Below are 16,811 nucleotides of genomic sequence, written 5' to 3'. Positions count from 1 at the left end.
GCGCATATCATGATGGAAGCGAGACTCACGATCAGGGTTTAATAATTGCTTTCCGCGAGGTTTATTTTTGTTTTTGCTACTTTATGAATTCAAGGGATCTTGTATATAAAAGCGCTAATGAATTGGATTCAATCGTTTCTTGTCTCTTGAAGCGATACATTAAGATCTATATCGAAATGGAGGGTGTGATTTGAGGCTCTGCGGTAAGAAGTCTTGGCAATGCACATGGATGGCCGCAGATATTTCTAATTTCCCACACGAGCTAAAACCTAAAACTTCAGCTTCAGCTCGACTTCGACAGTCATATAGATATCGTTGTTAACATCGTCAAGCTGTCGGCGCGGTATCTATTCGGTGTCCCCAGCGGACGACAAGCTCTCGGTTGGACCTTCCGCCGTAAATTCTTCTCTTTCGCAACACAGCTGACCAGTCGTAGCAACCCGGCCAGACCTTCCTCTTCTTCTTCGACTCATACCTATACTACTATTAGATGCCTCCCCAACAACTTCCATCAACGGACGTCCTTTTTTTCGACGCGTCCTAACTCTTTATTACCACCTTTACCATCACCATCACCATTACCTTTACTCATCAATACATCGCTCACATCGTTCACAATGGCCAGACGAAAAGCTCGAGCTGCTCGTCGTGCTGTACACACCAATTCCGACGGTGCTGTCGATATCTCGATTTCCGATAGTCCTGCAACATCTCCCCCCCGAGCAATGGCCTCGGAGCCCCCACCACCCGGTGGCCAAGCACAAGCACAACAAGAAGCCCAGCGACAGCATCACCATATAACAACTATAGCCAACTCCAAAAAGCGCAAATCCCCGGACCCCCTTCCACTAGAAACCACAATCATAAACGGAATAACCTACAAGATCCAACCGGAAGGTCGAGCGAAGATATTATTACCACCGGTAGAAAGGGGGAATACGGCAGAGGTGTTTTATAATTACATTCAAAAGTTTAATCGTGATTTGACGATGACGGTTACGAGAGGGTTTGGAGAGATACTCGAAGCTGAGAGGAAGACGCCGAGGAGACAGAATAGAGGAGGGGTTAAGCATAAAAAACAGCAGAAGGTCATTGATGCTACAAATCTTGAAGGTGAAGCTGGCGAGCAGATCAGTGCTATCGAACAAGAAGATGTCGATATGGCCGAACCCACACCTCAGAAGAACGAAGAAGCTATTCCACCACCCGATAATAGCAAGGGAAAACCCAGATTCGCCGTCCTGGATGCCCTATCAGCCACCGGTCTCCGAGCCCTCCGCTACGCCAAAGAACTCCCCTTCGTAACCCACGTCACAGCAAACGACATGTCCCCCACAGCGATCGAATACATCTACCGCAACGTCCAATTCAACAACCTCACTGACATCATCACTCCAAACCACGATAACGCCACGGGTCATATGTACCGTACCGCTTTTCCAAGTTGCATCCCTTCGCCTACACCCGAGAACCCATTCAAGACAAAACCAGTATCACCTCAAAAATACCACGTCATCGATCTCGACCCTTACGGGTCTGCTACACAATTCATAGATTCTGCAGTCCAAGCTCTCGAAGACGGTGGATTGCTAAGCGTCACATGTACCGACGCTGCAATCTTTGCCAGTGTCAGCTATCCCGAGAAGACATTCGCCACATATGGTGGATTACCTGCAAAGGGTGATTATAGTCACGAAACAGGATTAAGGATGGTATTGATGAGCATTGCGACCACAGCGGCCAAATACGGATTATATATCGAACCTTTATTAAGTTTGAGTATCGATTATTATTGTAGGGTGTTCGTGAGGGTTAGGAAGAGTGCGGAGAATGTTAAAAGGTTGTCGAGCAAAGGGATGGTGGTGGTTACCTGTGATGCTGGGTGTGGAGCTTGGAAGGTTCAGGAATTGGGGACGTTGAGGGTGAGACAGCAGGATAAGAGGAAGAATAGTAATAAACAGAAGGAAGGGAATGCTGCGAATGATACGCCTTCGTACAAATACGGAGTTTCGCAGGCGGTGGAGAGTGGAAGGTGTGATCATTGTGGGTTCAAGATGCACGTGGCGGGACCGATGTGGTCGGATGAAATTCACAACGCGGGGTTTATTAATCATTTATTGTCGAATGTTTTGGGACAGGAGACGGTGAAGGAGTATGAAACCCTCGGGAGGATTAGTGGGATGCTCAAGCTTGCATTGGGGGAGCTGATGCCTCCCTCGCCGAGAGTAGATACTCCCGCTTCTGCTGTGTCGCCGACTCCACCTGCTGGTGCTCAGTCGGCAGTTGCAGGGTTGACACCGGCGAATGGACAGGCTGTTGTGGCGGCAGTTAGTACTGAAAGCGATGGAAAACCTGAACATCGACCTTCGTTGAAGAGGAAGTTAAAGCAAAGGGAGGAAGCGGCCGAGAAGGAAGAAAACAACGAAGATGAGGTTACAAAAATCCCAGGATCACTAACATCTACCAACTCCAAAAATCGAAACCCAACAGCCGACCCCCTAGCATTGTTCATAATACCGACACAATTAGCAAGAGTGCTCCATTGTGTAGCTCCATCAGTATCCGCCTTCCGCGGCGCACTAATCGGATTAGGATACCATGTTACGAAATCACATTGTCGAGCGGGGAGTTTGAAAACCAACGCACCCTGGGATCAGATCTGGAAGGTCATGAGGGCGTGGGAGAAGATGTACCCCGCTAAGGAGGGGAGTGTGACGCCGGGTATGGCGGGGTATAAGATATTGCACCCTGGGGAAGAAGGGGAAGAAGACTTTGGAGATGTAAAGTTCGATGAGGCGTTAGGGAGGGATAAGGAGAAGGGCAAGGGGGATGTACTCTACCAGCAGAACCCCGGGGCATATTGGGGTCCTATGGCTAAGGCTTCCAAGAAGGGGTTGACGGCTGAGGAGTTGAGTAAGCTGGGGAATGCGGAGAAAGATAAGAGGAAGAGGGAGGAAAAGTTGAGGAGACAGTTGGAGAGGGAGAAGGAGGATGACGAGCAGAAGGCAAAAAGGAAGAAGAGCGGGTTGGAGTTTGCGGAGGAAGTGGCGGGGGAGGTGAATGAGGAGATCATGGCCCGTCCTGAGAAAAGGGCTTCGAGGGAGTCCGATGGGACCCAATATGGTTTGGCGGCCATGAGTGCCAGCGAGATGGAGAGGTTGGAGGAGGAGGCGATGAAGGCCTAGTGCGATATGATGAATGAAACACCTCTCTACTAGTCCGCTTCACGAAACCAAGTTCCAGATTAAAAATATTCGTAGGTATAGGAGTGATCTTTGTCTCGTAGTCCCGGAAAATTGTAGGCGAAATCGATATCGCGATATTAACCCCGCTAACCTGCGCGAGTTGAATCGCGGATCTAAAGATAGCGATTTTGATCAAACATGAATCCAATCTCCAAGTTCAAAATGATAGGATCATCATAAGTTCATGCGGATGCAGCTCATCTTCACAGACAACTTGAAACCGCATGTCTCGTTCAAGCCTTTTCTTTTTTTTTTTTTAAAAAAAAAACCCCCCCAAACAATGTTATGTGCTAGGGTGTGGAAAGTTCGATGATACCGTTGACGTCAATTATGCGATCGAAGCTCAAGCTCGAGCTCGAGCTCAAGCTTAAATTTTTCAAGCCAGCTTCGAATTCCTATTGTTTTAAAGTATGCAGCGGATGCATAAGCTGCTTGGTTTTTTAAGCTGAATTCAGTAAAACTCAAAAGTTCCTCGCTGCGGTGCGAAAATTAGCTAGCTGGCCGTTGTGTGATCAATTGCACAGCCTCGAACCTCCGCAGGAATGTAAATTATAAACCCGTGAGGTTCGGCAAGATTTCCCCGGGGATGAATATTCTCGATGCACGGAAAACTGTGTATGTGTCAAATGCACGTCTGCAGTATCACAATGGACAACTCCCCGTTGCGGCTAGGAGGGTTTGGATGGCGGGTGTCTTGTTGCAATTTTTATGCATGGTGACCAGCTACTACAATTTTCTGCTTTGAGATTGTTTACGTATGGAGAAGAGTATTTCGTGCGATCGAAAATCTTTTTTGTATTTTTTTCCCACTTTTTTTTGTTAAAGCAAGTTTTCCTTCGATAGATATAGAGAGTGTGTAAAAAAAAAAAAAGACAGGACGGAACTTTCGAACCATGTAATGTGCTAATCACACCCTAGTGCTCAGCGTCGCTAGCTATAAAACAGGCAAAATTGTTCAAAAAATCAAAAGAGAGAGTGTGTAATGTGCGCCTGCGTGCGAATGAATGGTTGCTCTGAAGAAAGCTAAGCTTGATAGGAAAGGTCGGGGTTGAATGAAAGTTCTGTTCTTTGAGGATCCAAGGTCTTGCGAAGGGGTCTTTTTGTGACCAACCGAAATAAAAATTAAAGAAAAACTGAATGAATGTGTGGAACCCTCTGAAGGAGTGTAGAAGGGCAATCCTGTTGAAATGAATGTCAGGTCGCCTTGACAAGAGGCGGGTATCTTGAAAAAAAAAAAAACAGAAAACGAATGTAAAAGACTTTTGGTATCTCTTTTGTGTGCAAGGAGTGTCAGGCCTGATCGTACAGGCGAAGCAAAAAAAAAATTCTCGAATGAGTGTAAGTGGGTCGGGGTATCATATAAAAAACAAGTGAGTGTGAACGATTGAGGGTGTCCAACCGTCAAAGACCAGCATCGAAGAAAACTGTGAAAAACAAAAAAAAAAAAAATGAAAAAATTTTTCAAACACGAAAAGGAAAAAAAAAGGAAGAGAAGAAAGAGGTAAAAGCAGCTTGGAGAAGAAGATTCCCAATCCATCTGAACGCCTTTTAACCAGTGACGCCATGAACACCTGTGAAACAAACCCGAAAGCATGAGCCATCCCAAAATGTCGATGCCCCCGTGAGGTAAGGAAATAAAGTTAATATATATACAGCGACCTGCTAGGTCAAAAGGGGTATTTACAGAGAAGTGAAAGAAAAAAAATATGTAGTAGAAGAGAAGATGTAGATGAGGGTGAAATGTCGGAAGATGCGATATGAAACGGCTAGGGAAGGAGATCCGGTATCACTTGATCCGGACAGCGAGGGAAAGTTATAGCGAGGACATCCTAGTGAAGGAGCCAGCTAACCTTTGAGCCTCGAGGACGTCCATCGGGTCGTCAAGGTCGAGGGTTTCCATGGATGCATTGTGCTGGAACATCATTGGCTGGAATGTTGTTTTATTTTCGAATGATGGGTCAAATGTCGACAGTACCGATTCAAAGGAAGGGAATTGCAGATCCAAGTCGACGGCAGAATCTATGAAATTATCCGTTAGCATCATCCTCATGCAAGTTGAAATAATAAAAGACAATGCGGGGTTCAGGAGTCCGTGCGTCGGTTTAGCCGGAATATAAATGCGGAGGAAATGTTCTCACGGAAACAAATTGTGGAGATTGCGGGAATGGAGGGGTAAAATCGATCATGTGTGGGTGTGAGGCTTTTTATCCAGCGGAAGGGTTTCAAGTTGCAGGGGTTATTTTCGGGATGGGATGATGTTGATCTACAAGAAACGGTGGAACCTTACCTAAAAACTTGGTTCTGATGAATTCGTCTTCCGCGTCTTCGAATGCAAGGTAGTAGTCGACCTTGTATGCTGGTAGTTCGATGTGAATCATGTGTGGGTTGATAGTGGTTGGAGTGCAGGGTTCGGAATCTGATATTGTCGAGCATTCCGATAGTGCACGCTCGGTATAGATGATATTGTTGGTGGGGAGTTTGTCGAAGGTGCTGTTGAGTAGACTGGATCCAAGGTCTGCATACTTGGCTGTGCTGTGGACGAGGGTTTGGTGTGCAATCTCCTCATACTCATAGTAGTCATCATAGTCCATCTCGTCGTCGACGTCCATCTCGTACTCAAGATATTCCGGCCATGGGCACTGAGAGTCTTCTGATGATCTTCTCGACCCTGCAGCATTGAAGCGGCCATCATCAAGGACTAATGGGACGGTCATTGTGGTCTCCGTGTCCACATTGGATGTCTTGGTGTTTTCATCAGAAGTCTTTCTGACAGAGCAGTCATCACCAGCATCGCTTGATACTGAAGAATCGGACACCATCTCATTGAAGGAGAAGGTAGAGTCCATGGAGGAAGATCGGGAAGTGGGCGAGCTTCCGACCTCGAAGGGGTTCCATTCTCTGACGTAGTCGACCAAGTCTCCGAAGAGCGAGTTGTGGGAGATGGTGGACAAAGAATGCGGTGCGGCCCCAGGAATTGTGATGAATTCTGTTTCATCGGTGATAGCGTCTTCGAGTCCGAGGAAGTATTCTTCTCGGAATGGGTTGAACGGCTTCTCAAAGTCGGGCTCGGCAGGCCTTGGAACCCAAGTCCTCGAGCATGGAGAAGGATTCCTTGAGAGAGCGCCCTCTGGAATTGGAATGGTAAGTTCGGCTTTTCTTCCTCTCGTTAACCTTTCGAATTCCCGTAGTGCCTCTTCGTCGACTTCCCACTCGAGATCGTCATCGACATCCTCGTAGATGTCGACAATCTCCTGCAAACTTTCGATCTCACGCATGATATCCAAGATTTCGGTTTCCATGTTGTCGTCGTCGTCCCTAATGAGTTTACCAGGGTAGTGGAACCTCTGGTCGGATGGTATTCTGGCCAACCATAATGTCATGTCCAAAGCCTCCATCTGTTCGATCAAGTACCTTTGCCTTTCCTTGGCAGCTTCATACCCGTCAATTACGACGGGCATGTCACAGTATGTCGCTGAAGCCATTGCGGATGTGTAGATGTGGAGAGGAAGGGAGGGATAGAAGTGTTGCGACGGGAATGTATCAAATGAAGTCAGATCTCTCTGGCTAACACTTGCACTGGCAGGTCGGTGATGATGAAGATAGGAGAAAGATTGTAGTATCCGGGATGATACTTAAGTATTATATTCGCGCAGCCCAAATCTCTAGAGAAGAGCCCGGTATATTTTATTTTTCCAAAACATCAGGTTTGGGTTGGTGTGGAATTCACATCCCTGTCGATGCATACATCTGCAATGTCTATTTTCTTCTTTCACAAGACATTGAAGGATGGTGCATAAAACCTTTCCCACCGTTGATGCACCGTTCCAAAACGGGCGCTCGGAAAGAAAAAAAAATGGTACTGGGGTACGATGATGGGATGGCCTCTGAGGTAATCGATCGCGGATTCTTTTTTTGGTTTGCATAGATGTCTCTACGATCAGTTTCCGTGACTGACCCGTATCGAAGTGGTATGTCGATAGCGTAGGTATTCGACCAGTTTCAAGCTGAAATTTTGGTTCAACCTGCCTGGAATTTGGGCCATCAGAAGGAGCTGCTGCACACCAAGCCAGAAATGCCAGGGTTGCCTGTCTAAGCAAGGAACTTACGGTACCAATTCCCTTAATGGAAGTTGCCCAAAAGAAATAGGTTTTCAATGGGCTGTTTCCTAGACGTCAACTCTGAGCGAGCGAGAGCCATCTAGCCAGAATCAGCAACTTGATTCCTGTGCTGCTGCCGGCCCGGGGTCTCGACAGCAGCTCGGTCGGGCAGAACGGTTGTGAGGTTCAACATGTCAAGTGTCGGATGTGGATGCCTTGAGGCAGGCGGCCGCCTGAATTCGGTAAGCACAACCCACCTCACCGAGCTTCGACAACATTGGCTGCCATTGGCCAGAGACTGTCTCGTCGACCTAGGACTGTGCATCGGAGACAGAGAGGAGTTCAGCATTTGATGCGGCAGTGGGTCACACAAACAAGCATTTCTCGCCAAGAATATGGAATTTACAGGGCATCCCGATCATGACTGTATTATGTCACAGAATTCTCACGATATGATATATGAAGGGGTTCACATACTTTTCGGCTCTTTAATTAGAAAACGCATATGTGCGACTTGAGCATGTGGTCATTGGTTGGTTCGCGCAGCTGTTCCCCTCGATTAGAAGATCAGACCGAATAGCCAGGAGGTAATGTCATGTAAGTTAGGCGACCTGCTTTGTCTATTGTAGTCGAAGGGCAAACGAATTCGAGCTGGCAAATGAAGAGAAGATCGAACGAAAAGGTTCCAAAGGCTCCCAACGGGTGACTTGCTGTTTCAAGACCCCGGACTCTGATGTCAAGCTTTTGCGTCTTTCAGACGTTAGGAGGGCTAACCAGAGCTAGTTAAGTCTCAAAAGCACGAGATTTGGGAAATTTCCGCCAGCCAAGCCAAATCGTAGCGAGTTGACTTTCGGTACACCTTGCTAGCGCTAGTTCTTGGATAGTATTATTTACACGTTTCCTTTGGGGTGCAGGTAGATGCGGCGTCCTATAGATGCGAGAGAAGATAGATGAGGGGTGTCGGTCGATAAGATGCCTCGTCTGTAGACGTCTATCTGGCCTACCGAAGGTGGTGTTTTCGCTATCTGGAGGATGGTGTACCCGGGCGTGTTGGGTTTGACCGGGTGAAGTTGCTCTCGCCTGGCTCAATGTCCTCCAACCACGCCACCGGGCCCCCAAATACGTCTGGAAGCCGTCCGGATCAAGAACCTTCCGTTCGCTCACGGCGGTGTCACGCATGCGCCTGTCATGTTTCTAGCCATAGGGCCCATTCGTAGTTAAGACGTTTTTAACAGCCACATCTATCATACCCGTTAGTTTTATTATGCATTGAGGCTCTGTATACTACAGTCCATGCGAATCCTATCGATACAAGGGCTCTCTCAACCCCAAACCAGCTAGGACCGTATGCAACATTGTACATTATCGATCAGCATCCGATATCTATGCTAGACCCATCTGCGGAACCTAAACTTTTAAAAGTCCGATCCTAATCTACTAACCACTTATATGCACCCCGGCTTTAACTGACAAAGCTCGAAGCTCATGCATCTTGGCGCAGATGCATCTGTTGTGAACAAGTTGGCCGAACTCCGCACAACCCTCCCGCACGCGAATAGATGCTTCCTGTCCATGCAGATGGTTTGGTAAGTCCGAAGGCCATCGGAGATGACTCGACCAATCGATAATACAGTGGTAAGCCATCCCGAAGTACAATCCTTCTTAGGGTCGCTAGTGGGGGATATTGGAAGGTTGAGCCTTGGTCGCAGCCATATCAAAAGCCTGGACCATATCGATATCGATAGCTCGCTATTGGGCTCCATTGGGTCGTCTCTCTTACTATCGAGCGGGGTTACGAGCCCTCCCTCCCTCCCTCTTTTTGGACCCCGCAGTTAGTGTACTCTTTTCAATCAGCAAGTATTCGCGCGCGATTTTCCACCGTTCGTGAAGATGCCCACAATTAGCATAGGCTCCACCTGTAGGTCTTCGTTTTGGGTAAGTTAGGATTTTACGTTTACCGCTAACTATTAAAGACGAAATTAACATGTACGGTTAGTATCGCAGAATTATCGATCCTGCCGACCCAATTGAAATTGAGACCTCGGGCACTACTCGGCCTTTTTCATGCTCTACTAACCTTGAATCCTTAGTATGTATTTTTTTAGAAGTCTCGCATCCATGTTTTGATATGATATTTCAACTATCGGGGCTATGCTACGAGAATAATTCGGCATTGAATTTTCCCCAAAGTTTCGATTCTATAGTGGCAAAAGCCCCAAGAGCTCCTTGACTATTGGAAAGACGTTTCCTATCCTTGATTTACAGCTTACAGCTCTGTCTGGTCCGAGCTTTGTCTAAAAACAATGGCGCCATCCGGTTTCTATGGCCCATGGATGGTCTCAGCAGTCTACGGTTGCGTCAGGCGGATTCGATATTTAAGGCAATGATTATATCGATACTGGTAAAGGTTCCATCAATCGTGCCAACCAATTGCTATATTTCCATGTATTTAGGCTACAATCCAAACCGCTAGGTGCATATTACAGGCAGTACCTTTCCGTCTACTGTATATCATCTCCTTCCCTTTTGGGATATAAGAATCGCATCAATATATTAGTGACTACCCCGCTATGGAAAATGTTGTTGAAATTACAAAATCCTAGTTCCTGATCTAACATTTAATCTTACTTTGATAGTCGGTACCTAGATCGACGAGTAGTGAACCTTATTTTGGGAGAGATCGTATCTCGCCTACGGTGGTTTCATATCCATTGACTGATAACGGGCTCCAGGCAACTTTTTTGGGAATGCCCCAGTTTACACCGTGCTTTCGATATCAACATGTCTCCGTAGGCTCTTATGAAGGACTTGTTAATTTTAATATAGAAGATTCAATTCGTTCTTTAATGAGAGACTAGGCACGAAACTATAATAGAATCCCCATGATCACGGCAACACCCATTTACAATGAACTCATAGGCAGATGCCGCGTGCAAACTTAAACATACCCTACGACTTATATTCTCTTGAACGCTATTAAATACTTCTGAAACTGCTGTCGAATAGAAGCAAATCCTGTCCGAAAACACATTTAGGGTCGAGAATTGGCCTGCGTAACTTGTGCATGTGACCTCTTGTTCGAATCCGTTTGTTGCAATTTGCGTGTTGAGCCTCTTTTTGGGAACCCTGCACGCGCCAAGCTCCTCAAAGTTCGCCAGCCCAAAGCGAGTATTAATTTTTTTTTTTAGCGATAGGCCTCCAAAAAAAAAAGAGAGAACCTCCAAAACCTTGCACGCCGCATATGCAATGCTTCGTCTCAACAGCCGACTTTTAGGCAAACAAGCCACCTCGCCGACAAATTATATATGTCAACGTTGCTTCCAGTCTGCTAGGTGGACTTCATTGCCGTCCAGCCCGTTGCGCAATCCATTATGCTCCCGAGACTATCACACGACAGCTGCCTCGTTACAGCGCCAACGGTATGAACGGAGTGAGAGAAGGGGGAATGGAGGAGGACGGCAGGGAGTGAGAAGCTACGACCGGGGAGATGGATGGGCCAATGAAGGGGGAAAGCCACGGCGTGCTCAAAATCGACGATACGACGACGACGGCGATGACGTTGATGCCTACATTTCGAAAAAGCGATACGGAGGTCCCCGGAAATACAAGCCGGCCGACGAATATCCAGATGAAATTAGTGACGAAGTAGAATTCGAGCAGTCTCGGTATCAAATCGACGGAGGCGTAGTGGGCAGGGCAGCACAGGAAACCCTCCCAGACCTACAAGCAATCATGGCCAACGCACGAGACGCAGATTTCTCAAGAAAGTTGCACAAGCTGCAACGTGAGGAAGCTGAAAAGCGGGACCCAGCTCAGCGGATTCTAGAAAAGTTGGTAAAGCCGAATACCTTTGAAGAATCGACACTACGACCGGTTGTGAAGAGAGCATTGGCAAAGGCATACCCAAACATCAAAACGCCGTCATACACACAAAAGAACATGCTTGTGTTATTGCAGGAGGGTTATAGCTTGTGCGCCGCTGGTCCAGCTGCTTCAGGGAAGAGTTTTATTGCTGCTCTGTGGTTGCTGCAATTGGCGAGGAGTCTGAGCATAGTTACGAAGCCCGATGGTACCTCCCAAAAAGTGCCAAGTACAACTGGTATTATATTCGTTCCAACTATCGATCTTATGAAACAGTATATCGACACCCTAGATAACCTCGTCGGTGCACTCGTCCAGCCTGGCCAGACCGCTCCTCCCAAAGATACAATATTCCAAGGATTCACCCGTCTCAGTGGTGATGAAGGGGAAAACGAGCAAATCGAAAGGCTGAAAAAAAACCCTAGCCCGCACATCATTGTCACCACGCCTACTAGATTTCTCGATATTCTTAACGATCCACGGTCCAAAACCTATGTCAACCTAGATAACTTGAAAGTTATCATAGCGGACGAAGTAGATGCTATGATCAACCAGAGACCAGCCCCCAAGGCACTCGGAGACATGGTACAACAGAAGAGAATCAGGAAGGAAGCCAGATGGGCCAAACCAACACCGATGGAAACTTGTATCGATTTCTTGATTGCGCGGCGAGAATTGCTAGCCCACCAGCGAGAACAAACTCCAGATCCCATACAGTTTTGCTGCATTTCTCCGAACCTATCTCCAATTTTGAGATCCAAGCTGGTCTACACAAAAAACTGGATTGGGTTTTCCAAGACTGACAGCAAGGCAAATCAAATGGTAAACCTTGGGATCCAGGACTTCTCAAAATTATTCGACCATGAAAAGATCGGGCCCATCGTGAAAATTCCGGAAAGAATCAAGCATTACGCATTGAGCGTGGATATCAACACGGGGTTGATGAGAGATATCCCCGCCTTCAAACAGGATCCTCTGATTCGATCCTCTGATGAGCAAGCCGAGATCGCGAAATATATCAACATATTAACGATCCACCGCGACCCCCGGGTATCTCTGATGAGCAAGGAAGCCCTGGCTGTTGAAGCAGCCCAAGAAAATCTCTTGAAGGAGGAAGAAGGCAGCGTAGAGAAATACAAGTACTCCACAGGGGTGACTGGAGGAAAGTTTGAAGTCAGGGATTTGATCACGGAACTTGCCAACGACTTCAGGCATACCAGTATCCCGAAGAAAATAGTCGTTGAGATTCTTGATGTTTTGTTGAAGCGGGATAATTATCCTGAGCGAGTCATCGTGTATCTGACTCCGACTGCCGCGAGAGGGCAATATATCGAAGCCCTCGAGAATGCAGGTTTTAAGGCCGAGGTCCTGAGGGCGGACACCTGTGCTGCGAACGGTATACTGCTCGGCCGCTCCGATCTCCCCGGACCTCCTCCACCTGTCGAGGGACAAGTCCGGACCAAGGAAGATACTACAATCTGGATCGCCTCGAGTGCAGGTGCTAGGGGCATGGATACGCCACACTTTACTCACGCATACATTATGGTTCCGACAACTGGATATCAAAGATACGCGCAAATGGCTGGCCGTATCGCTAGATATCCTTTCCCATCAGAAAGAGGGAAATTTGTAGAACCAACGGGCCAGGTTACTACAATATTCCTAGAAGAGACTGTTGGCGACCATAGATATGCTCCCATGATCGATGGTGTTATTCAAGTGGATAGTCCTGTTGAAGGTCTTGCCTGGAGACGGATTTATCGTATGTATGGAGTTTGCGGCGCGACTGTGGATCGGTACTTTGGCCCTGGAGAGGAAGGTGGTGTCATGCTAAGGACCGTAGACACTCATACTGCGCGATTCCCTAGAATGGAGGATGAGTTGCCATGGGAGGATGGAACGGACACGTCGTCTAAGGCACCCCAGCCTGTAGACGAGGAAGACGCCGCATTCGAGTTTTTGCCGTTCGAGGATGGTGCTTCTCACAATAGTTCTCAAGTTCCCACAGAACAAGGAAAAGTAGGCTCGAGTATAGGGGAAGAAGAAGCAGAGTTCGAGGATTCCTTTGAACCAATGACTTCGAAGCAAGATTCCAGCAGCGCCCTAGAGAATGTCGAGCCGCTTGCTTCTGAGGGCCAGGAATCCATCACAGAAACTGAAACATCTGCAATCGAGGAACCCTCGCCCGAAGAAGAGAAAATAGAGTCGGAGGCGAGGGAAGACGAAAACGATCCAGAGGATTCACCGTCTATCTACGAACCTGTAGAGCTCCAAGATGGTCCCTACTTCATCCCTGAATATGCACCAGACCCGGAGAACCCTATCAAAGCACACACAGAATATACTGCCGTTCCCCCAGAACTTCAAGGTGTCGGAGACACTCCTCTCGAACTAGGCGAAGGTGTTACAGAGGAAGAAGGCAAGGAATTCCAGGATGCCCAGGATGACATCTTCTCTGCCTTCTTGGAGCTTAATGTGCTACAAGAGAAGATTCGTCAAGCAAAAGAAAAGAAAGAAGGCATAGAATCTTCTGATGAATCCGACGAGTCAGATGACAGTGATTCTAGTGATTCTAGTGATTCAGATGACGAGTTTGTTGAGCTGGCAGATGGTGACATTGACGGCGTAGATGTCCGCATTACACCTGCCACCGAGAAGCCCGAGGATAGCAATTGATGGCATGATTAATATCGTCACCATTTCTATCAGACCACTTCTATTGTATATATATTAAGTTTTTGAGTATCTGTATATTTGGGCAAGCATGTGGAGGTGTCTCCGGATGGATTTCTTTGTATGTATTGGTAAATAGACTTCGGCGTCTACAAGCACATAAAAGTCAAAGGTCTACTCTCAATTCCATGTTATGGAGATACAATTTGCAAATGAATTGCTAATTGATGAAGCCCTCTACCAATCAATATTGCGAGACCTACCTGTGAGAAATACTGTCATCTCTAAGAGTTACGGCACTCTCACGAACACTAACAGCCGTGCATCATTTTATGATATATCATAACCTAATTAGAGGGGTTTCTTTGGCTTCATCTTCGTATGTTTTACGTTATAGGATCAGATGAGGAAACGACCATACCAATTATAATACTAAACCAAAAAAGATGGATTTTCCTGTCGTTCGACTAAAGAACCTAGTGCTACCGGGACTGAATTCTCGCCAATCTAGACCAATCGCTCTAAGTTATATATAACCTTAGCCAGACCAAACTTTGACGCTTGGGCTACAGGCGATCGATAACCTCGATGCCCCAAGTATACGTATTTAACATTATTACAACTTACACCATCTGACCGATCACTAGATCAAATGTCTAGATATATAATGTCAAGCCTGGGGGCAAGACGCTAGAACCCCTAGAATCCCAAAGGGAAAGCGATTCGAATTCAAAACCCAAGATCCTATATCCTCGAATTTTCTTCATGAAAGAAATCCAAGATTTCATATCACTTCGGTCGATATAAACCCATTCAAATCCCTTCACAATGTCTGAAAAGCCCCAAGACAATCCCACCGAACCTCTCCGGAAAGAAAACAGATATGCCAAATATGGACCAAAGCCCACACGTCGGCAGATCATCTACGGAGCTTTTGCGAAACAGAATGTAGTTTTGTAGGAGAGGGAGGTATGTCGTGCGAGCTACTCTATTAACGATAACAGTTTATAGAGATCATAGGGGTCCTTTTAAAAGCCTTGCGAGTAGATTTGGTCATCTAGTAGTTTAATGAACTAGAAATCTCGTGCGCGTGCTCCAATTGCCCAAAAATATCCTTCAAAATTCTCTTGCTATACTGTAGACTCAGGCCCAACCTCGCGATATGCATTTCAATTACCAAGTCAGGATGACTACCGCTTCAGTCTTTTTAGACTCACCTCTCTAAACACTATCCCCAATCAAATCTCCTCCTCTATAAGATGAGTCAAGAAGCACTACAACTTGGCGACAGACCCTTGAAAATGCGCTTATGTCTTTACAAGACAAGGATGTCGGCCGTAGACAAACTGATGGTTAACCCAAACCCTCGAACTTCATACAACTCATTTCGAATCCCTGACAAAGCGTAATATACGAAATCGGTAATATCTCTTGTAACCCTTAATTATAGGCTGGGCATTTGAATGAAACTATAAATATATAAATCGACCATATTCTGATTACTATTGAACGCCCAACAACCACATCTCGCCTTCAAAATGCCCGAGGCCCTAGAACCTGCCACTACTCCAGCACTGGATGCTGGGGAGAAAGTAGACGTAAGCAATGCTACAACTTTCGAGTATGTAATTGACCCTATCAAAATCACCAACCATAAAGAAATTCGGTTTAACTAATACCAAGACAGCTGGTTCACCCTCCCCGGTGAAATTCGCGACCAGATCTACGAAACCCTCCTCCCCTTCGAGGTTAACTTTGTATACAATTCACCATGGGTTTTCCCGGATTATCATTACAGTTACAAAGCAATGAAAAAGGTTAGTATTCTTGAACCGAAAATTAAATCCATTAGGTGCATATATATTCAGGCATACTTACGCCCTTCAGCTCCCCGGTGGGATAAGCTTCGAATTTTCTCCGTTTCCCGAACCAGCGATCCAATACTACTCCCAAGTCTCTCACCGCTTTGGTGCCGAACTTTCCGACTGTCTCGACCGTCAACGTCACCGTGTTCTCAAGGCTTTGGAAGATTGTACTTCCGGCACCGCAGCCTGGAACACTGACTTTGACAGCACAAAAGTAACTCCGAAGCTTCTAGAATTAATCTCCAGGAGCAGATTTATATTCGCCAGCTTCGGCCACACCACAAAGAACATAATCGAAAGACTCGACAAACGTATCAAAAACAACATTCATGACATATTCATCACCCAATCGATGATATCCTCTACCTTGCCAGGAAATCTATATAAATGGTCTTGTCCACCAAATTCAGAATATGGGAAACTCATTCTTAATAATTTTCCAAATCTTGAAAAAGTAGCGGTGGAGGTCCGACAGAGTTGGAAGGATTTGGATTGTTTGAAGGAAGTTATGGATTGGTATGATTATGAAAAGATCAAACAGCTTGAGATTGTATATCCACGTAAGAGGAGGGATGCGATGGGTAGGGTTTGGGGTTGGCCGTATAAAGGTTGCCAGTTTCAAGATGAGGCTACGACTGAGGACTGTTACAAACTACTATGGGAGTTTGTTTTTGAAGATAGACCACCAGAGCGGAAGTGGAAAGTTCAAACGGTCGATGAGGATGAGGTTAATGAAAGGGGCAGGTTCTTCACCAATCGTGAATACCCTTACGTAGGTAGGGAGACGACAATGACGGAGGGCACGGTGTTTAGGCTAGTGAGAGAACCAATTGGGACTTTTGAGGGTGCGAGCGAACAAGAGAATTTGGAGTTTATAAGAGCTTGGGGACAGGGACATTCTGCACTTGCGCGTCGGCTTTTGGGTTGAACATTATCGCTTTCTTGTGTAATTATGGTTTTATTTATTATTCATACCAAGAGTTTTGCATCGTATTATCATCATCGTAGACGTTGAATCTGTATACCGTTTACATGAAGTATAAAAACATGGCCTTTTGTAAATCATTATC

At 46.4% G+C, this 16,811-nt stretch overlaps 4 protein-coding genes across 4 annotated transcripts; 3 read left to right on the top strand and 1 right to left on the bottom strand.

Annotated features, from left to right (window-relative positions):
* Positions 1–617: 617 nt before the first annotated feature.
* On the top strand, positions 618–3,185 carry DFL_003650 (uncharacterized protein; the record flags this gene model as incomplete). Its single annotated transcript, XM_067632618.1, has 1 exon — positions 618–3,185. One exon carries the CDS (start codon positions 618–620, stop codon positions 3,183–3,185), a length of 2,568 nt encoding a protein of 855 aa, XP_067490869.1.
* Positions 3,186–5,058: 1,873 nt separating this feature from the next.
* On the bottom strand, positions 5,059–6,727 carry DFL_003649 (uncharacterized protein; the record flags this gene model as incomplete). Its single annotated transcript, XM_067632616.1, has 2 exons — positions 5,059–5,264; positions 5,533–6,727. 2 exons carry the CDS (start codon positions 6,725–6,727, stop codon positions 5,059–5,061), a joined length of 1,401 nt encoding a protein of 466 aa, XP_067490868.1.
* Positions 6,728–10,588: 3,861 nt separating this feature from the next.
* On the top strand, positions 10,589–13,879 carry DFL_003648 (uncharacterized protein; the record flags this gene model as incomplete). Its single annotated transcript, XM_067632615.1, has 1 exon — positions 10,589–13,879. One exon carries the CDS (start codon positions 10,589–10,591, stop codon positions 13,877–13,879), a length of 3,291 nt encoding a protein of 1,096 aa, XP_067490867.1.
* Positions 13,880–15,414: 1,535 nt separating this feature from the next.
* Positions 15,415–16,669, top strand: DFL_003647 (uncharacterized protein; the record flags this gene model as incomplete). The annotated part of the gene is made up of 3 exons (XM_067632614.1): positions 15,415–15,497; positions 15,564–15,693; positions 15,764–16,669. The coding sequence occupies 3 exons, from the start codon at positions 15,415–15,417 to the stop codon at positions 16,667–16,669; spliced, it is 1,119 nt and encodes a 372-aa protein (XP_067490866.1).
* Positions 16,670–16,811: the final 142 nt, after the last annotated feature.

The sequence above is a fragment of the Arthrobotrys flagrans genome, assembly GCF_004000055.1.
Source record: "Arthrobotrys flagrans strain CBS H-5679 chromosome Unknown unitig_0, whole genome shotgun sequence".
Lineage (NCBI taxonomy): Eukaryota > Fungi > Ascomycota > Orbiliomycetes > Orbiliales > Orbiliaceae > Arthrobotrys > Arthrobotrys flagrans.
Note: the sequence above shows the minus strand (reverse complement) of the source record. Positions and strands in the feature narration are given on the sequence as shown.